General features: G+C 34.7%; 1 protein-coding gene across 5 annotated transcripts in view; it reads right to left on the bottom strand.

The window, feature by feature from the left end:
- Positions 1-19,024: 19,024 nt before the first annotated feature.
- PRDM16 (PR/SET domain 16) overlaps positions 19,025-23,757 on the bottom strand; it is a 135,138-nt gene continuing 130,405 nt past the window's right edge. For all 5 annotated transcript variants that reach the window (XM_089656638.1, XM_089656642.1, XM_089656639.1 and 2 more), the window contains one exon: positions 19,025-19,199. In XM_089656638.1, coding sequence (XP_089512764.1) covers positions 19,065-19,199 — 135 coding nt within the window. In that variant the 3' untranslated portion in view covers positions 19,025-19,064. The remainder of the gene's footprint in view (positions 19,200-23,757) is intronic.

Below are 23,757 nucleotides of genomic sequence, written 5' to 3'. Positions count from 1 at the left end.
TGACCCCAAACATACGTCAAAAAGCACTCAGAAATGGATGGCAAAGAAGCGCTGGAGAGTTCTGAAGTGGCCAGCAATGAGCCCAGATCTAAATCCCATTGAACACCTGTGGAGAGATCTTAAAATTGCTGTTGGGAAAAGGTGTCCTTCCAATAAGAGAGACCTGGAGCTGTTTGCAAAGGAAGAGTGGTCCAAAATTCCGGGTGAGAGGTGTCAGAAGCTTATTGATGGTTATAGGAAGCGACTGATTTCAGTTATGTTTTCCAAAGGGTGTGCAACCAAATATTAAGTTAAGGGTGCCAATACTTTTGTCCAGCCCATTTTTGGGGTTTTGTGTGACATTATGTCATATTTGCTTTTCTGCCTCTGTTTTATATTTGTTCCAATACATACAAAGGGAATAAACATGTGTATAGCAAAACATGTGTTAATGCAATACCTTTTTTGTGTGAAATACTTGATTTTCAGGAAAAATATCAAGGGTGCCAACAATTTCGGCCATGACTGTATATATATTAATGTGTTTTAACGTCTTCACGCCGGCCGAACGCAAATGTGTGGCCTCCCGGCATCTGGGCGTAGACACTGAGCGGCCGCACATTTGCGTTCTATTAAAAAAGAACATATGTGCTGAGAGCGTGCGCCCAGCACACATGTCAGGTACTCACGGAAAGGTCCTGATCTCTTTTGATCAGGACCTTTCCCGATCATGTGATGGCGTGTCTTGGCGGTCACAGGACCCTAAACTCTGCCCCACCTCCCAGCTTCTGAAACCCTTAAAGGGCCAGAAGGCGCCGGTGCCAAGGGGTTAAAGAGTATATACAAATGTATTATTACATTATATATATATATGTATAGATTTATGTATATACCAGGGGTGGACTGACCATTTGGGAACTCGGGCGCTGCCCGAGGGCCCGGGGTCAGAAGGGAGCCCCATGAGATACAAGATGCCCCTGGTACCTTTCATAGGCTTTTTTTGGGTGTGGAGTGTGGGCAAGGACATAGAGGCCCCATGATCCCCTATTGGAAGGGGGCCCCATGATCCCCTGTTGCCCGGGGGCCCCATGATCCCCTATTGGAAGGGGGCCCCATGATCCCCTGTTGCCCGGGGGCCCCATGAGTTGTCAGTCCGCCCCTGGTATATACTGTATATTCCACCAATCAGCAATAACATTCAAATCACTGACAGGTAAAGTGGAGAACATCGATTATCTGGTTACAACGACATCTGAATGTGGGTGTGATATATTAGGCAGCAAGTAAACATGTTGTCCCTGAAGTTGATGCATTGAAAGCAGAAGACATGGACAATACAGTTTGTTGTGTATGGGGCTGAGTAGCTGCAGACGGGTCAGGGTGCCCATGCTGACCCGTGTCCACAGCCAAAAGCACCTACAATGGTCACATGAGCATCAGAACTGGACCACGGTGCGATGGAAGAAGGTGGTCTGATGAATCACATTTTGTTTTCCATCATGTGGATGGCCATGTGTGTCACTTACCGGGGGAAGAGATGGCATCAGGAAGAAGGCAAGCCGGCACAGGCAGTGGGATGCTTTGGGAGATGTTCTTCTGGGAAACCTTGACTCCTGCCATTCATGTGGATGTTACCGGACACGTACCACCTACCTACACATTGCTGGTAGCCAAGTCCACCCCTTCATGGAAATGGTATTCCCCGATGGCAGTGGCTTCTTTCAGCAGGATAATGCGCCCTGTCACACTGCAAAAATAACTCCAGAATGGTTTGAGGAACACGGCAACTTGGCCTCCAAATTCTCCAGATCTCAGTTTAATTGAGCATCTGTGGGATGTGCTGGAAAAACAAGTCCGATTAATGGAGGCCCCACCTCCCAAGACATAAAGCATGGATGCAGGGGCGGACTGACCATTTGGAAATTCGGGCACTGCCCGAGGGCCCTGGGTCAATAGGGGGACCCATGAGATGCCCCTGGTACCCTTTTCATAGGCTTTTTTGAGTTTGGGCAAGGACACAGGGGCCCCATGATCCCCTATTGCCCGGGGGCCCCATGAGTTGTCAGTCCGCCCCTGCATGGGTGCTTAACCTGTGGCCCTCAAACTGTTGCAGATCTTCAAGTCCCATCATGCCTCTGCCTTTGGGAGTCATGCTTATAACTGTCAGCCTTGCAATACATCTTGGGACTTGTAGTTCTGCAACATCTGGAGGGCCACAGGTAGAGCACCCATGACTTAAAGGATCTGATAGTAGAGGTCTAGTGAAGTCCATGCCTTGATGGGTTAGGGCTGTTTTGGCTACAAAAGGAAGACTTATTCAATATTAGATGGGTTGTCTTAATGTTATGTTGGATCAATATATATATATATATATATATATATATATATATATACTCTGTATTGCCAAAAGTATTGGTCGGCCGGCCTTTCCACACACATGACCTTTAATGGCCCCCCAGTCTTAGTCCGTAGGGTTCAATATTGAGTTGGCCCCGCCCTTTGCAGCTATAACAGCTTCAACTCTTCTGGGAAGGCCGTCCACAAGGTTTAGGAGGGTGTCTATGGGAAGGTTGGACCATTCTTCCAGAAGCACATTGGTCAGGTCAGGCACTGATGTCGGGGGAGGAGGCCTAGCTCGCAGTCCCCGCTCTAATTCATCCCAAAGGTGTTCTATGAGGTTGAGGTCAGGACTCTGTGCAGGACAGTCAAGTTCCTCCACCCCAAACTGGCTCCTCCATGTCTTTATGGACCTTGCTTTGTGCACTGGTGGGCAGTCATGTTGGAACAGGAAGGGTCCATCTCCAAACTCTTCCCACAAAGTTGGGAGCATGAAATTGTCCAAAATGTCACCTTAAGAGTTCCCTTCACTGGAACTAGGGGGCCAAGCCCAATCCCTGAAAAACACCCCACACCATAATCCCCCCTCCACCAAACTTTACACTTGGCACAATGCAGTCAGGCAAGTACCGTTCTCCTGGCAACCACCAAACCCAGACATGTCCATCGGGTTGCCAGACAGAGAAGCGTGATTGGTCACTCCAGAGAACACGTCTCCTCTGCTGTAGAGTCCAGTGACAGCGTGCTTTACACCACGGCATCAGACACTTTGCATTGCACTTGGTGATGGAAGGCTTGGATGCAGCTGCTCGGCCATGGAAACCCATTCCATGAAGCTCTCTACACACTGTTGTTGGGCTCATCTGAAGGCCACACCAAGTTTGAAGGTCTTTAGCTATTGACTCTGCAGACAGTTGGCGACTTCTGCGCACTGTGCACTTCAGCATGCGCTGACCCCACCCTGTCATGTGACGTAGCCTACCACTTGGTGGCCGAGTTGCTGTTGTTCCCAGTTGCTTCCACTTTGTTATAATCCCACTAACAGTTGAGTGTGGAATATTTAGTAGCCAGGAAATGTCACGGATGGACTTATTGCCCAGGTGGCCACCTATCACGGGACCACGCTTGGAGTCACTGAGCTCCTGAGAGCGACCCATTCTTTCACCAATGTTTGTAGAAGCCGTCTGCATGCCTAGGGGCTTGATTGTATACACCTGTGTCCATGGAGGGGATTGGAGCACCTGAATCACATGATTGGGAGGTGATTGGAACACCTGAATCACATGATTTGGAGGGGCTTGGAACACCTGAATCACATGATTTGGAGGGGATTGGAACACCTGAATCACATGATTGGGAGGGGATTGGAACACCTGAATCACATGATTTGGAGGGGATTGGCACACCTGAATCACATGATTTGGAGGGGATTGGAACACCTGAATCACATGATTGGGAGGGGATTGGAACACCTGAATCACATGATTGGGAGGGGATTGGAACACCTGAATCACATGATTTGGAGGGGATTGGAACACCTGAATTACATGATTTGGAAGGGATTGAAACACCTGAATCACATGATTGGGAGGGGATTGGAACACCTGAATCACATGATTTGGAGCGGATTGGAACACCTGAATCACATGATTTGGAGGGGATTGGAACACCTGAATCACATGACTTGGAGGGCGGGGACAATCCTTTTGGCAATATAGCGTATATACAGTATATGTATGCAGCTGTACACGGCAGCCAATTGGCTTCCAACCTCAGCTTGTTCAATTAAGTTTTGGCAATAAAACCTGGAAGCTGATTGGTTTCTATGCAGAGCTGCACCTGATTTTGCACCCTCCAGTTTTAGTAAATCAACCTCCATCTTTTTTTTTTTTTTTTTGTAATGTGTTTAATAAAATAAATTCAATAATTACGTTTTTTGATCAAATCAACAAAAAAAAAAGGAGCAGCTTTTAAAAAAGCACACAGGTTTATTGCATATCAATCTCATGTATAAATTCATTGTAGCATTGGAAAGATTACATTTGGTATACATTCCTATTCTACAGCATTAAACTCAAAATCAGCTTTTCTTATTCATTATCTTAAGGAATTTCTCTACTCAAGTACATTTGTCTTTTTTTTTTTCTCACAAGCATCAAAAAAGATTTTTTTTTCCCTCCCCACAAAAAAAAAAAAAAAAATCGCTTTTTGTATTTTTTTTTTCTACACTTCATATCATTTTCTTTATATTTTTTTTTTTCCACATAAGCGATTTAAAATTTTCATATTAACAGCCGCCCTCTCTATCAATGGCAGCCGAAGCATCAAGTCCTGGACAAAGAACCTAATCACATATACAGTAAGTGCATCTACAGAATTTTTTTTTTTATTATCTTTTTTTATTTTTGCTTTTTTTGATTTTCCTCTTTAAAAAAAATTCACAAACAGACACAATGACGGCTAGCCCACCGGTCATGCACAGATTTACCTAGAAACATAACAGAAGCAATATACAACCCAGAGGGAATTGGAACAAGCATCAAGTTGTTCCAAAAAAACATCTTTTTTTTTTTCTTTTCTCTAAAACATCGAAATTAAATCCAGACATTTACAACTGTTTTCACTTTCCAGCAATGTACAATTTAACAGGGGATACAAGAGAAGAAAGTATTTATGGGTCGGTAATGTACAGCCATCTCATGAATATCACTGCAGTTTCAAAGAGGACAACTTGTAAAAAATAAACGTATATAGTATAGAATATAATATGCCTCATCTTCTTGGTTAAAACAAAATCTGGTGGTTCAAAGTAAAAACAGATCGAAATTTAAATTGGTTATTAATTTTTGGAGTCGAGCCTTAAAAGACAAAGAAACCAAATAAAAAAATGAAAAAAAAATTTGCGAAAGGTCAGAAAAAAATGTTGGCCCCATTATGCATTTTTGAAAAAAAAAATTATATATTATATGATTTGATTAAGGTTTTTAAATCATGCATTTTTGTTATTTTTTTTGCCTTATGGTCAAAGTGAACCAATCAAAAAATAAAAAATTTAAAAAAAATTAGCAAAAAGTCAGAAAAAAATGTTGGCTAAAACAAAAGCCGATGGTTCAAGGTAAAAACAGATCGAAATTTATATTGGTTATTAATTTTTGGAGTCGGGCCTTAAGAGGCAAAGAAACTGAAAAAAAAAAAATATATATTTGCAAAAAGTCAGAAAAAAATGTTGGCTAAAACAAAAGCCGATGGTTCAAGGTAAAAACAGATCGAAATTTAAATTGGTTATTAATTTTGTAGTCGAGCCTTAAAAGGCAAAGAAACCAAAAAAAAATTTAAAACAATTTGCAAAAAGTCAGAAAAAAATGTTGGCTAAAACAAAAGCTGGTGGTTCAAGGTAAAAACAGGTCAAAATCTAAATTGGTGATTAATTTTGTAGTCGAGCCTTAAAAGGCAAAGAAATAAAAAAATAAAAAAAATAAATAAATTTGCAAAAAGTCAGAAAAAAATGTTGGCTAAAACAAAAGCCAGTGGATCAAGATCAAAATCTAAATTGGTGATTCATTTTGTAGTCAAGCCTTAAAAGGCAAAGAAACCAAATAAAAAAATGAAAAAAAATTAGCAAAAAGTCAGAAAAAAATGTTGGCCCCATTATGCATTTTTGAAAAAAAAAATTATATATTATACGATTTGATTAAGGTTTTTAAATCATGCCTTTTTGTTATTTTTTTTGACCTATGGTCAAAGTGAACCAATCAGAATTCACCCTGGCTCGGCAGCAAATTCCGATTCGTTGGGTTACAGCACTTTGTTTCTTGCGTTGTGAGCAAACGTGTTTAAAGTTTGAATTTATTGGGCTAGAATAGTTCCATTTCAAAAATTTTTACAAACACGACACTTGTCATTTATCACAGAAATTGTTATTGGATGGTTATAGCCAGACTGTTATTCCTGATTTTTATGGACAGCTTTAGGACGGGAATGTTATCAGTGGATTGGAGAAAGGCAGACGTGGTACCAATATTTAGAAAAGGGGCAAAGAGATATACCTGGAAACTAAAGGCCAGTCAGTCTAACATCGATAGTATGTAAACTATTGGAGGGGAAGTTAAGGGAGTCAGTCTAACATCGATAGTATGTAAACTATTGGAGGGGATGTTAAGGGAGTCAGACTAACATCGATAGTATGTAAACTATTGGAGGGGATGTTAAGGGAGTCAGTCTAACATCGATAGTATGTAAACTATTGGAGGGGATGTTAAGGGAGTCAGTCTAACATCGATAGTATGTAAACTATTGGAGGGGATGTTAAGGGAGTCAGTCTAACATCGATAGTATGTAAACTATTGGAGGGGATGTTAAGGGACTATATCAGAGAATTTGCACATGATAATAGAAGCTTTAGTAGTAATCTGCATGAATTTATGAAGGATCGTTTTTGCCACGTAAATATGGTGTTGCACTGTTCTCAGTCACTGAGAGCAGCGCAACACCATTAATTATTATCTTCTGTTGGCTGGATGAAAAATATATTTGAAATATATTTAAAAAATATTCTTCCCAAATATATTGACATATATTTGAAATACTACAATTATTACCTTCTGTTGACTGGAAGAAAAATATATTTGAGACATATTTTAAAAATATTTTTCCCAAACATATTGACATATATTTGAAATACTGCAATTATTACCTTCTGTTATTACCTTCTGTTGGCTGGAAGAAAAATATATTTGAAATGTATTTTAACAATATTCTTCCCAAATATATTGACATATATTTGAAATACTACAATTATTACCTTCTGTTGGTTGGAAGAAAAATATATTTGAGATATATTTTAAAAAATATTCTTCCCAAACATATCAACATATATTTGAAATACTATTTACTAATTTATTACCTTCTGTTGGTTGGAAGAAAAATATATTTGAGACATATTTTAAAAATATTTTTCCCAAACATATGGACATATATTTGAAATACAAAAATTTTGGTCATATTCAATATATTTCTTTATATATATATATATATATATATATATATATATATATATATATATATCCATTCAGTCGTATCCAACTCTTGGCGATTGCATTGACCGTCACTCGTAAGTGACTTTTTCCATGAATTCTCTTAGCAATTATTTTAGGTAGGTTGCCAGATCTTTCCCCAACCCCTACCATGCAGAAGATCCTGCATGGCCAGGGATGAAATAAATATTTATATATATATATATATATATATATATATACATACTGCATGTTGAAATGCGTTTTTTTACATTATATTACAAAATATATTAAATATATTTTTAAAAATATATATTTTTTAAATATGTTCTTCAGATTTTTTTTTTTGCAACATATAAAAAAGTCATTTTAACATATATTTTTTACAAATATTTGTAAATGCATTCCAAAAATGTAGATTTGTACTTTTAAGGACATACAGCATATTTGAAAATGTAATTTTAAAAATATGTTTCATATATTTCGTAATAAAAACTCATTTCAACATATCTATCTATCTATCTATCTATCTATCTAAAAATATATTTCAATAAATGTATATATATATATATACATATATATATTGAAATATATTCTTAAATATATTGAATACGGCCATATATATATATATATATATATATATATATATATACATATATATATATATATATATATATATATATATATATATATACTGTGTGTATATATATATATACATATTTTAATATATATGTATATATATATATATATTTAAAAATATATTAATATATATTTATTGAAATATATTTTTACATATATTGATTACGGCTAAAATTGTAGTATTTATGTCAATATATTTGGGAAGAATATTTTAAAAATATATTTAAAATATATTTTTTCTTCCATGTGGGCAAGAACAGATTTGGGTGGTTGCAGCAGCTCAGGTGTTTTAAATTTTGTTCTATTTTACATTTTATATCTTAGGCTCTCTTCACGCCAGTGCAACTTGCTGCGCAACTTTGGAGACGTAAGTAAATGCGCGATCCCAAAGCAAAACGTTCCTGCAAGAAATGGTGGTACATGTAGGTGGGCGGATGGAACGAGTCAAGGTAGAGAAATGTCACCGGCGCACCAAGGATCCCCAATGTGGGTCCGTAAAAGGCTTTATCGAAGGTTTACATAGTTACAGCAAGACAACGTTTCAGAGTCTCGAAGGGCCCCTTCATCAGGCATGTGACGATTCCTGATGAAGGGGTCCTACGAGACGCCGAAACGTTGACTTGCTGTAACCCTTCAATGAAGCCTTTATGGACCCACGTTGGAGCTCCTTGGGTGCGCCGGTGACATTTCTCTACCTTGGCATTACAAATCTCAGCCCATTGACTTCAACGGCGCCGCTTCCGATCTATGGGACTTAATGTCGCAATGACCTTGAAAAGGTTCCTGCGCTACTTTGGTGCGACGCATCAAAGTCACGCTGGAAATCATACGGCTTTGGAGCAAACGGAGCCTGATCCTGAGTTTGGTGGATAGATTATTGACAGCACCGGAGTTTTTGGGTCAATCTTGCAACGTATAATTTATTTATTTATTACAGGTACTTATATAGCGCCATCAATTTACACAGCGCTTATAATAGTCATTGATCGGTGGTCATGTGATCAGCAAGGATCGGCATTGGCCACTGGGACTGGGTTTTGGGCTGCGAAATAGAAGAGGTGACATGCTGCTAGTTAGCCTCACGTGATGAAATTTACTAAAATAATTATTTTGTATTCATTTTTATTCTATTGTTCCCCTTATGGACAATATTCTCGGAATATCTTCTCAACGCGTTTTACTCAGTGAATGCAAAAAAAGTATCGCTTTCATGACATTATTCGATCTTAAAACACAGTTACCTTTTGTATTGCTTGGATCACATAACCCTTCCTTTTAATTCTTTTTTTTTTTCAGTTTAAAAAAAAAAAGATGTTTGAATCACATAATCCTTCCTTTTAATTCTTTTTTTTTCAGTTAAAAAAAAAAAAAAAGAAAAGACTTTTGGATCACATAATCATTCCTTTTAATTCTTTTTTTTTTTCAGTTAAAAAAAAAAAAAAAAAAAAAAAAACAACTTTTGGATCACATAGTCCTTCCTTTTAATTCTTTTTTTTTTTCAGTTTAAAAAAAAAATAAAAAAAAAAACTTTTGGATCACATAATCCTTCCTTTTAATTCTTTTTTTTTTTTTTCAGTTTAAAAAAAAAAAAGACGCTCCTTTTTATATTGTTTAGATTGTAAGCTCTAATGAGCAGGGTCCTCTGATTCCTCCTGTATTGAATTGTATTGTACCTGCACTGGCTCCCCTCGTGTTGTAAAGCGCTGCTCAAACTTTCGGCGCTATTTAAATTTTGTATAATAATAATATTATGTAATAATTGGTAGTAAAAAATTATGATTTTTAAAAGACATTTTTTTTTTTTAAAGCAGCATATGACTTGATTATTCACCCCTATAATATAACCCATTTGACCTCAAAACTAACAAGCATAAGTTGTGATCCCCTAAAAAAAAACCAATCTAAAAGAGCTAAAAATATTTAAGTGCTTTATTAAAAATTCAGATTTTTTAAATTTCTTATTTGTCTTTTTTCATCTGTGTGGGTCATATATCTGTTGGGGTGAGCATTGTAACAACTTTTAGATGTCTTGAAGAAATATGATGTTTTGGGCATATTGTCGTAATATTTTTGTTTTATTACTTATGGATAAATCCATATGGTAACATTATGTAAAGCGGAAAATTTTTTTTCTTAATTTTACAAAAAATTACAACTTCAAATTCCATTATATATAGACTCCATTATATATAATCTTTATAAAAAAAAAAAAAAAAAAAAATATATATATATATATATATATATATATATATATACACACACACACACAAATATATATATATATATATATATATTGAAATATATTTTGGAATATATTGAATACGGCCAGAAATGTAGTATTTCAAATATATGTCAATATATTTGGGAAGAATATTTTTAAAATATATTTCAAATATATAAAGATTATATATATAAAAAATTAGCTTCTCATACGTGGTGGTGGTGGTGGGGGGGGGGTGCATTTTTGAATTTCTTCCAAAATCCAAACACATGATCCAATTGTCTGAGCACATGTGCATGTGGGTGTGGTAGGGACAATTAATTGTAAGCTCTTGTGGGTACAAGGACTGAGATAACTGGCTCAATGATGTGCTTCAGAAAATTGTTAGACCCATATAACTAAGTTAAATAAAATATATTTTTTTAAGATAAGCACATGACCTATAACTAATATTTTTTTTATTTTTTATAAGTTAGCACATATTTCTTAAAAATATTGCTACTTTGTCATACTGCTAACACGTGCAGTTTTATTTTTCCACGCCCACAGGCGTTTGTTGCACTTTGTAATATGCAAAAAAATGCAATAAAAATTCAATAATAATAAAAAAATATTGCCATGTTAGGAATACCTAAAAAAAATAAGTTACAATGGTTTTCATGGATTTAAGGCGTTAAGCAAAATAAAAAAAAAAATCAGAACCCGGAAAACTTCTTGTCATTTAAAATTCATTTTTACAAAAAAGGTTTTATTCATATATTTGGGATTTTTGAATCATACCCATGGAAATGCCCTGGAGACAATTTCATTAAAATGGCCTGTTAGGTTTTTAAAATACCTAAAAAAAAATACGTTAGAATGGTTTTCATGGCTTTTAAGGCGTTAAGCAAAATAAAATAAAAAATCGGAACCCGGATAACTTCTTGTCATTTAAAATTTGTTCTTGCAAAAGAGGTTTTATTCATATATTTGGGATTTTTGAATCAAACCCATGGAAATGCCCTGGAGATAATTTTATTAAAATGGCCTATTAGGTTTTAGAAAAAAAAAATAAATAAATAAAAATCAATTTCATATTTGTGAGATCATCCAAATCATGTGAGTGAAAAAAATTCAGATTCGGCGACCTCACATTTCCTTTTCTCGAAAAATTGCTGGTCTGATTATTTTCATTTAAAGGAGCATGATGTTTGATATGGAAAATTGATGGGCTTGATTTGGACTCTGATATTATATTCCATCAATTTTGATGAACAAAACGTCCTTCCCTATATATAATTATTATATTATTATTATTAAAATATGCATAATTTGGATCTCTATAAATTACGGCAAATATTTCTCCAGATAATCCTCGGAAATATTTGCCGTAATTTATAGAGGTTCAAATGATGCATATTTTTAATAATTTATAATATTAAAATGATATTTATAGGGAAGGACGTTTTGTTCATACGGCCATAACCAAATTCCCCATCGCATGTGGCAACGTATCACGAGATCCATATTTAATAACGGCACTTTACTTTTTTTAAAAGCCTCCTTTTTCAAGAAACAGTAGAGGGGAGTTGCCTTCTATTTAATTTCCTTTTTTGTAGTTCACATTCTAAAGGGAATTATTTCAAAGAAATGCTTTATTTGACAGTTCACTGTTTTAAGAACTTGGGCCCCTTCCAAGATACACAGCATGAAGCTCTAAACCTTTAGTGCATTCACTGAGACATTTCAATTTTTTTTTTTTTTTTTTAATTTAATTTTTTTTTTTTAGGTCGCTAAAATATTTGTACAAAGTTTTCTTTAAGCATAATTGACGTTTTATGACTTTATTATATCTGTTGCAGGAAAATATTGTATTTACTGCTTTAAATTAACGATCTATTAATAAAAATTACCACCATTTACTGAAATATATTATTAAGTAATGCCCACAATTTAAGAAATAAAAACTTCCTTTGAAAGCATGTTGATTTTATGCAGAGTAGGTAATCTTGAATTTTAATGCAGCACTTCACAGCGATCAACAACCTGACGGCTCGAGATTAATTGACTTTAAGGGGAAGCCGTTGTGTAAGAATGTATTTGAACTTTTATTATTTCCTGCTGATATTGCTTTCCATTTTTAAACCATGTTCCACAGGGAAAAATGCTCATGAATTGGGGGTTGGGGGGGCGGTTAAATCTCTCAGATTTTTACTTAATGCAAGTCCAAAAGCAAGTGAGCTGTGTTTAAAGAGATATATATTTAAAATTAATATTTTTTTTAGTGATAAGTCTTAAAATATTTATTCAAATTTATTTGGTCTTAATATATTTATTCAAATAAAAATTGGCTTGATTTAAGACACATGATTTTTGCGGAGTTGTGGACTTGGACCAATTGCCTTGATTTATTTGATCTTAATATATTTATTCAAATGAAAATTGTCTTGATTTAATGCACGTCATTTTTGGGGTGTTGCAGATTTGGACCAACTGCATTGATTTATTGGTCTTAATAAATTTATTCAAATGAGAAAAATGACTTTGATTTAATGCACGTAATTTTTGGGGTGTTGCAGACTTGGACCAACTGCATTGATTTATTTGGTCTTAATAAATTTATTCAAATGAAAAATTACTTTGATTTAATGCATGTGAGTTTTGGGGTGTTGCAGATTTGGACCAACTGCATTTATTTATTGGTCTTAATATATTTATTCAAATGAGAAAAATGACTTTGATTTAATGCTCGTGATTTTTGGGGTGTTGCAGACTTGGACCAACTACATTGATTTATTTGATTTTAATATATTTATTCAAATGAAAAATGACTTTGATTTAATGCTCGTGATTTTTGGGGTGTTGCAGATTTGGAAAAGCTGCATTCATTTATTTAGTCCTTAATTACTTATTCAAATTCAAATTGGCTTGATTTAACGCACATGATTTTTTTTTTTGGGGGGGGTGTTGCAGACTTGGACCAACTACATTGATTTATTTGGTCTTAATATATTTATTCAAATGAAAAATGACTTTGATTTAATGCACATGATTTCTGGGGTGTTGCAGACTTGGACCAATTGCATTGATTTATTTAGTCTTAACTATTTATTTAAATGAAAATTGGCTTGATTTTACGCACATGATGTTTTGGGTGTCGTAGATTTGGACCAGCTGCATTCATTTATTTAGTCCTAAATTATTTATTCAAATTTAAATTGGCTTGATTTAACGCACATGATGTTTTGGGTGTCGTAGATTTGGACCAGCTGCATTCATTTATTTAGTCTTAAATTATTTATTCAAATTTAAATTGGCTTGATTTAACGCACATGATTTTTTTTGGGGTGTTGCAGATTTGGACCAATTGCATTGATTTTTTTTCATCTTAAAAAATGTATTCAAATGAAAATGATCTCAATTTAATGTACATGATTTTTTGGGGTGTTGCAGATTTGGACCAATTGCATTGATTTTTTTTCATCTTAAAAAATGTATTCAAATGAAAATGATCTCAATTTAATGTACATGATTTTTTGGGGTGTTGCAGATTTGGACCAATTGCATTGATTTATTTAGTCTTAAACTATTTATTTAAATGAAAATTGGCTTGATTTAACGCACATGATTTTTTTTGGGGGTGTTCCAGATTTGGACCAATTGTATTGATTTATTTAGTCTTAAAATATTTATCCAAATTAAAAATGGCTTGATTTAACGCACATGATGTTTTGGGTGTTGCAGATTTGGACCAGTTGCATTGATTTATTTAGTCCTCAAATATTTATTCAAGTGAAAATTGGCTTTATTTCAACGCATATATTGCATATTGCATTAATTTATTTAGTCTTAAAATATTAAAAGTCTTAAAATATTTATTCTAATAAAAATTGGCATGTTTTACTGCTCATGATTTTTTGGGGTATTGCAGATTTAGGCCAACTGCATTGATTTATTTAGTCTTAAAATATTAAAAGTCTTAAAATATTTATTCAAATGAAATTGGCCTTTATTTTACACACATTTTTTGAGTGTTGCAGATTTTTACCAAGTGGTATGATTTAAATAGTTTTAAAATATTAAAAGTCTTAAAATATTTATTCTAAGGAAAATTGGCCTTGCTTTTACACACATTTTTTGAGTGTTGCAGATTTGAACCAAGTGCTTTGATTTAAATAGTTTTAAAATATTAAAAGTCTTAAAATAGTTATTAAAAATGAAAATGGGCTTAATTTAATGCACAAGATTTTTTTGGGGGGTGTTGCAGATTTGGCCCAACTGCATTGATTTATCTAGTCTTAAACTATTAAAAGTCTTAAAATATTTATTCAAATGAAAATTGGCTTAATTAACCGCACATGATTTTTTGGGGTATTGCAAATTTGGCCCAACTGTATTGATTTATTTAGTCTTAACATATTTATTCAAATGAAAATTGGCATATTTTACCACACATGATTTTTTGGGGGTATTTCAGATTTGGGCCAACTGCATTGATTTATTTAGTCTTAAAATAGTAAAAGTCTTAATATTAAAAGTCTTAAAATATTTATTCAAATGAAAATTGGCCTTGATTTTACACACATTTCTTGAGTGTTGCAGATTTGAACCAAGTGCTTAGATTTAAATAGTTTTAAAATATTAAAAGTCTTAAAATAGTTATTAAAAATTAAAATGGGCTTAATTTAATGCACAAGATTTTTTATTTTTTTTGGGGGGGGGGGTGTTGCAGATTTGGGCCAATGCCATAAAAAAATTGTCAGGAACGTCTTATGAAAATGGGATTAATTTAATGCACACATTTTTTTTGGGGGGGTATTGCAGATTTGGGCCAATGGCATTGCCATAAAAAATCGACAGGAACGTCTTATGAAAATGGGATTAATTTAATGCACACATTTTTTTTTTGGCGTGTTGCAGGTTTGGGCCAATGGCATTGCCATAAAACATCGACAGATTTGAACCAAGTGCTTTGATTTAAATAGTTTTAAAATATTAAAAGTCTTAAAATAGTTATTAAAAATTAAAATGGGCTTAATTTAATGCACAAGATTTTTTTTTTTTTTTGGGGGGAGGGGGTTGCAGATTTGGGCCAACACCATAAAAGATCGACAGGAACGTCTTATGAAAATGGGCTTAATTTAATGCACACATTTTTTTTTTTGGGGTATTGCAGATTTGGGCCAATGACATTGCCATAAGAAAATCGACAGATTTGAACCAAGTGCTTTGATTTAAATAGTTTTAAAATATTAAAAGTCTTAAAATAGTTATTAAAAATGAAAATGGGCTTAATTTAATGCACAAGATTTTTTTTTTTTTTTTTTTTTGGGGGGTGTTGCAGATTTGGGCCAACGACATTGCCATAAAAAAATCGTCAGGAACATCTTATGAAAATGAGCTTAATTTAATGCACACATTTTTTTTTTTTGGGGTGTTGCAGATTTGGGCCAATGGCATTGCCATAAAAATATCGACAGGAACGTCTTATGAAAATGGGCTTAATTTAATGCACACATTTTTTTTTTTTGGGGTGTTGCAGGTTTGGGCCAATGGCATTGCCATAAAACATCGACAGATTTGAACCAAGTGCTTTGATTTAAATAGTTTTAAAATATTAAAAGTCTTAAAATAGTTATTAAAAATGAAAATGGGCTTAATTTATTGCACAAGATTTTTTTTTTTTTTTTTTTTTGGGGGGTGTTGCAGATTTGGGCCAACGACATTGCCATAAAAAAATCGTCAGGAACATCTTATGAAAATGGGCTTAATTTAATGCACACATTTTTTTTTTTGGGGGTATTGCAGATTTGGGCCAATGGCATTGCCATAAAAAAATCGACAGGAACGTCTTATGAAAATGGGCTTAATTTAATGCACACATTTTTTTTTTTTTTTTTTTTGGGGTGCCATAAAAAATCGACAGGAACTTCTTATCATGGTGGAAATAATTTCCACGGCAAGTCTCACCAATGGTTACATGGCTTACTCTTTAGCTAGTTTTTTTGGAAATTGCTAACATGCAAGAAATAATGACCAAATTTAGATTTTTTTTTTTTTTTAAGTAAAAAAATGGTGTTATTTTTGATAACTGCAATAACACGCCATATAAAAATGGAAGACGTATCCTGGACCTTTTAAGCGTTTGCGAAAAATTTTAGTCTGTCCTCACCAAGAGATGAACCATAGCATGATTCAAGTTCTTCCAAAACATTTTATCAAGCGTCTTAAAACATTAAAAAATATTTTGGGTTATTTAAATCTCCTCCAGTGTATACAATGAAATGCCATAAAGATAAGAAATTGCAAACATATATTTTCTATACAACACGTGACGCGGATCATCACTGCCTTGACTCAGCCCCTGTCAAATGATGCGGCTTTTAAAGCCTCAGATCAACGGATATGTAGACATTCTTTCACTACATTTTTTTTGCACAATCCTAGATATTTACATATTTAATTCAACCAGGTGTCTAGTGCTTTTTTTTTTTTTTTTATACAGTACAATACAGAGTGCTTTTTAAAGTTTTTTTTTTTTTTTCGAGTTATCAGACAGTGACATATTTCAGCTCTATGGCACTCATCCTTGTGTAATTGTGACATTTTTTTTTTCTTTTAAAATCACAACATTACAGTTTGCTTAAGTGAACCATTTAAAAAAAAAAAAAAATCATATTTTAAGACACGAGTTGTCTCTTTTTTTTCCCCCTAAACAGTAAAAACAAATAAATATAATACTTAAGCAAAAACATAATTAGGAAAAAAAAAAATACAAACACATGATTGTCCGGTACACCGCAGCAATATCAGTTATGGTAGTCATTAAAAAAAAAAAATGACAGTTGATCACAGCTTCATAAATGTATCGATTAAAAAAAAAAAAAAAAAAAAAAAAAAGATGTTTATGAATTTGATACTTTAAAGCTGTAATCTGCAAATGACAACCAAAAATTTGTTTAACCTTTATTTGGCACATGTAGTCATCTAACACCTTTTAAAACTGTACAGCACAAAACTGTATTACTCTGTTTTGGTCCTTCACTAGTTGTTTTTATATTAACATTTCACAAATATGAAATCTAATTCAAAAATACTGTATTAGAAGAAAAAAAAAAAAAACAAGAAACAGACCAGAGGGGCAAATTACATCATATATACAGATTATTCTTACTTTTTTTTTTTAGACTACTTTTAAATTTTTTTTATATTTATCATTTTTATTTTTTTTTTAATTGGCCCCGTTGAAGAATAATTTAAAAGACAAAACAAAAAGGAATAAATTCAACTTCCCCCAACATATATGCTACTGAAAAAAAAGGAATGTTGAGTTTAAAATGATCAGGGTCATATAAAATGACTGTACAAGCAGCTTTAAGTACTTTCAAGCTACATCAGATAATGACAGAAATGTTTTTTTTTTTCATTTGTTTTGAAATAATTTGAAATGTACATTTTGTGAGTGCAGACATCATTTCGGAGGAGAGAAAACGACCTTTATTTCCTTCTAATCTGGTCAAAAACAATAACCACTATATTTATTTATCTATATCTATCTATCTAAATATATATATATATATATATATATATATATATATTACACGCACACACATATATATATATATATATATATATGCGTGTAATATAAATATATATTTTTATATACATATATTTATATTACATATATATATATATATATATATATATTACACATATATATATATGTGTATACATATATATATATATAAATATATATATACACACATATATATATATATAAATATATATATATATATATATCTATATATATAGAAATATATATATATATATATATATATATACATATATATTTACATATATATATATATATATATATATATTTATAATATATATATATAAATATATATATATATATATTTAGATATATAGATAAAGATATTAATTTATTAATCAACTTTCAATCACTTAATTTTACCCAAGCCATATCTTATGCATTACAAACAGATCTTAATATGGCAACCTTTTTTTTTTCCATAACCAAGTCAAATTTGGGAAAAGCCACTATGAAGATTTTATGGTTTATCCATTTATAGATTTTTTTTTCCAGATTAAATTATAAAATATTTTAACTGCTTAACAATTTTTACTATGTCGCATAGTAAAAATCTTTTTTTTTTTTTTTTTAAATTTAAATGCAGTTGCTGTAGGAAAGTGTGTTCACACCTCTTAATTTAGCATATATATCCGATTTCACAGCTGAAGTCATTAATTTGGTTTAAAAAAAAAAATAAAAAAAAAATATATATATATATATATATATTTTTTTTTTTTTTCGTACAGTCACTCAGTGTCAGGCACATAGGTGAACTTTTGCTTCAACTTGAGATATTATTGGGATTTTATTTATTTTATTTTTTTTACTACAGCTTTGCATTACAAAGAAATTTCACCATGACAAATTACACCCATTATGTGGGTATCTAAAATTTTTTTTTTTTTTTTTTTTGCCAACTAAAATATTCCTAGTGGTTTTGAGATAGACAGATTATGCATATTCATGTTGTATTTTTCTTTTTTTTTTTAAAAAAAAAAAGGGAAATGAACAACAAGACCAGTGTGATACATGTACAGTATGACCTGACCCCCCAAAAAAAGAGGTTAATTTTTTTGGAGAGGACCCCCGAAAGATGTTGAAAACTTGACCGAACAGTTGCAAAATCAAAGCATCCAGCCATTTACGTCCCAAAAAGACCTAGGTGTCCCTGTCGATGCCTTCACTTTATCTTCCTTTGTCTAAAAAAAAAAAGGGGTGACATTGCAACATTTCAAATTGTGCGTAAGCCTCATTAGCCATTAATATGGATTTATTTATTTATTTCATTAATTTTTTTTTTTTTTTACAAATGGTTCATAGGGTTAAAAGTCCCAGATTCTGATGCTGCTCCTGCCATGTTTAACCACGCGTCCAGGGAATTGTGGGAAGAAGTATGAAGTGAAGCATTTTCAGAAAGTGATAACATCATTGCATAAGCCTGCAAAGAGGGAAATAAAAAAAATAATACTTAATGAAAAAAAAAATAAATGTAAATAATGGCAAAAAAAAAAAAAAAGAAAATAACATTTAACAGGAAGAAAAATGTAGTAATAATAAGATAACATCTGGATAATTATTATTATTATTATTATTCGATTTGTGAGTCGAAGTGAGAGCGCACGTTTGGGGTGGTGTTTTATGTTCTCCACCTACAGTCCTGAAAATATAGTGGTTGCCTTGTGAATAAATTGACCTTAAGATGGGTACAAATTTTTTTGTTTTTTGGGGTTTTTTTTTTGTGACTATGCCAACAACATTGGGTTTAAAGTCCTTTGGTGGGTCATAGTATGCCGACAATGGTTCTGTGCTCTGGGTAGGCCTTTTGGAACATGTTGGTACACTTATAAAATAAATAAATAAATAAATAAGTAAATAAATAAATAAATACAAAATTTCATCCTGCACCACATACAGTATTAAAAATTTTTTTGTAGACCTCACTCTGACCATGTCGGGGTAAAGTCAGAAATCCTTTTCGGCATACTTTTGCTTAGTGGTGTTTGACTTACTAATGGGACGGTATTTCATTTTGAAAAATGAATGTTCGCTTAGCCCAGTGGTCGGCAAGCCGCGGCTCGCGAGCCACATGCGGCTCTTTACACACTAAAATGCGGCTCTTCTGTGTGCCGGGCGCCAGCTCCCCTCCCTCCTCTCGGGCGGCCGCCCCAAAAGTCAGGACTCTGCAGCTAGCCCAGCAATGGGCAAACTATGGCCCGGCGGACCTTTTAATCCGGCCCGCGGAGCGTGGCAAACATTGGCTGTCAGGATGTAGGCGGGGCAGCGTGACGAACGAGAGGAACGCGCGGAGCAAAGGTAAGTGAATTGACACAATATGGGGAATGAATTACTATAGGGGGGATGAATTACTATGGGGGATGAATTACTATAGGGGGGATGAATTACTATATGGGGGATGAATTACTATGGGGGATGAATTACTATGGGGGATGAATTACTATGGGGAATGAATTACTATATGGGGGATGAATTACTATGGGGAATGAATTACTATGGGGGATGAATTACTATAGGGGGGATGAATTACTATATGGGGGATGAATTACTATAGGGGGATGAATTACTATATGGGGGATGAATTACTATGGGGGATGAATTACTATATGGGGGATGAATTACTATAGGGGGGATGAATTACTATATGGGGGATGAATTACTATATGGGGGATGAATTACTATAGGGGGATGAATTACTATATGGGGGATGAATTACTATGGGGGATGAATTACTATATGGGGGATGAATTACTATAGGGGGGATGAATTACTATGGGGGATGAATTACTATATGGGGGATGAATTACTATGGGGGATGAATTACTATATGGGGGATTAATTACTATGGGGGATGAATTACTATATGGGGGATGAATTACTATGGGGGATGTATTACTATGGGGGATGAATTACTATATGGGGGATGAATTACTATGGGGGATGAATTGCTATATGGGGGATGAATTACTATGGGGGATGAATTACTATATGGGGGATGAATTACTAGGGGGGATGAATTACTATAGGGGGGGAATGAATTACTATGGGGGATGAATTACTATGGGGGATGAATTACTATATGGGGGATGTATTTTCAGTTTTAAAAATGTGGCTCTCAAAATAAATTTCAATCGTGGTTTTGGCAAGATTTGGCTCAGTTGAAAAAAAAGGTTGCCCACCACTGGCTTAGCCTATTGAATTTGTTGAGGTTGCGTTCAGTTAAATCCTTTTATCATGTCCATGCAAAAAATTTTTTTTTTTTTTTTGTTGTTTTTTTACATTTCCTTTACATGTGATTTGGTATTCCATGTGAGCATTTCTTTACCATGTTGACTAAGCTAAGCGAACAGTCATTTTTCAACGGGAAAAATGTTATAATTTTTTTTTTTCGTAAATCAGCCCAATTAATGAATAAAAAAAAAAGGTGATCAGCAGGGTGGCCAAGCAACCAGGGTTTCAAACGGTGAGGTCATCAATGAGATCCACCGTGTTTCTCCTATCACAAGCTTCCCTCTCAATTTAAATCGTTCGTCTAAACGTCTGTCCCTTGCAAAATCATTACTCTTTAAATGGTTTTATAAAGAATAAGGACTATCCGTTCCTAAACCCAGCCCCTGAGGAAGGTCAGTTATGTACACGCCCATGAGCAAGAAGATTACAAATGTAAAAGAAAGCTCATGGTGTTTGTTAGAGAGTACATTGTAGCCATCAGGATAGTGTTGTCTATTATAATATATATATATACAGTATCTCACAGAAGACACACAAAGAGCATGCCCTTTTTTTTTTTTGCTTTTTATATGCATTTTTGTAAATCTTTGATTCTATTTTTTCATGTGACAACACCGAAGAAATGACACGTTGCTACAATGTGACGTAGTCAGTGTACAGCTTGTATAACATGTAAATTTGCTGTCCCCTCAAAATAACTCAACACACCGCCATTAATGTCTAAACCGCTGGCAACAAAAGTGAGTACACCCCTAAGTGACAAGGTCCAAATTGGGCCCAATTAGCCATATTCTCTCTTCGGTGTCATGTGACTTGTTAGTTCTCAGGTATGAATGGGGGGCAGGTGTGTTACATTTGGTGTTATCGCTCTCACTCTCTCATACTGGTCACTGGAAGTTCAACATGGCACCTCATGGCAAAGAATTCTCTGAGGATCTGAAAAAAAGAATTGTTGCTCTACATAAAGATGGCCTAGGCTATAAGAAGATTGCCAAGACCCTGAAACTGAGCTGCAGCACGGTGGCCAAGACCATACAGCAGTTTAACAGGACAGATTCCACTCAGAACAGGCCTCACCATGGTGGACCAAAGAAGTTGAGAGCACATGCTCAGCATCATATCCAGAGGTTGTCTTTGGGAAATAGACGTATGAGTGCTGCCAGCATTGCTGCAGAGGGTGAAGGGGTGGGGGGGTCAGCCTGTCAGAGCTCAGACCATACGCCGCACACTGCATCAAATTGGTCTGCATGGCTGTCATCCCAGAAGGAAGCCTCTTCTAAAGATGACGCACAAGAAAGCCTGCAAACAGTTTGCTGAAGACAAGCAGACTAAGGACATGGATTACTGGAACCATCTCCTGTGGTCTGATGACACCAAGATCAACTGATTTGGTTCAGATGGTGTCAAGCATGTGTGGCGGCAACCAGGTGAGGAGTACAAAGACAAGTGTGTCTTGCCTACAGTCAGGAATGGTGGTGGGAGTGTCATGGTCTGCATGAGTGCTGCCGGCACTGGGGGGGCTACAAGTCATTGAGGAAACCATGAATGCCAACATGTACTGTGACATACTGAAGCAGAGCATGATCCCCTCCCATCTGAGACTGGGCCGCAGGGCAGTATTCCAACATGATAACGACCCCAAACACGCCTCCAAGACCACCACTGCCTTGCTAAAGAAGCTGAGGGTAAATATGATGGACTGGCCAAGCGTGTCTCCAGACCTAAACCACATTGAGCATCTGTGGGCCATCCTCAAACAGAAGGTGGAGGAGCGCAAGGTCTCTAACATCCACCAGCTCCGTGATGACATCATGGAGGAGTGGAAGACGGAAGGTGGAGGAGCGCAAGGTCTCTAACATCTACCAGCTCCATGATGACGTCATGGAGGAGTGGAAGACAGAAGGTGGAGGAGCGCAAGGTCTCTAACATCTACCAGCTCCATGATGACGTCATGGAGGGGTGGAAGAGGACTCCAGTGGCAACCTGTGAAGCTCTGGTGAACTTCATGCCCAAGAGGGTTAAGACAGTGCTGGAAAATAATGGCGGCATATATATATTGACACTTTGGGCCCAATTTGGACCTTGTCACTTAGGGGTGGACTCACTTTTCTTCCCAGCGGCTTAGACATTAATGGCGGTGTGTTGAGTTATTTTGAGGGGACAGCAAATTTACATGTTATACAAGCTGTACACTGACTACCTCACATTGTAGCAAAGTGTCATTTCTTCAGTGTTGTCACATGAAAAGATTGAATCAAAGATTTACAAAAATGCATATAAAAAGCAAAGAAAAAAGGGCATACTCAATGGACTACTTGGTCTTTTGTGTGTCTTCTGTGAGATACTGTATATATATATATATTATAATAGACAACACAATCCTGATGGCTAAAATGTACTCTCTAACAAACACCATGAGCTTTCTTTTACATTTGTAATCTTCTTGCTCCTGGGCGTGTATACAACTGACCTTCCTCAGGGGCTGCGTTTAAGAACGGATAGTCCTTATTCTTTATAAAACCATTTAAAGAGTAATGATTTTGCAATCAAATATTTACAAAAATGTGAGGGGGGGGGGGGGGGGACTCACTTCTGGGAGATGCTGTAGATATATATAGCTATTATAGCTGTTTAAATAAATCGAGGACTATGCTCTTCCAAACCCCTCCCCTGAGGAACATGTATACACATCCATTAGCTAGAAGATTATGAATGCACACACAGGCTCATTGTGTTTGTTAGAGTGGAGA

The sequence above is a fragment of the Staurois parvus genome, unplaced genomic scaffold, assembly GCF_062004578.1.
Source record: "Staurois parvus isolate SC_StPar_1 unplaced genomic scaffold, SC_StPar_1.0 ptg000924l, whole genome shotgun sequence".
Classification (NCBI taxonomy): Eukaryota; Metazoa; Chordata; class Amphibia; order Anura; family Ranidae; genus Staurois; species Staurois parvus.
Note: the sequence above shows the minus strand (reverse complement) of the source record. Positions and strands in the feature narration are given on the sequence as shown.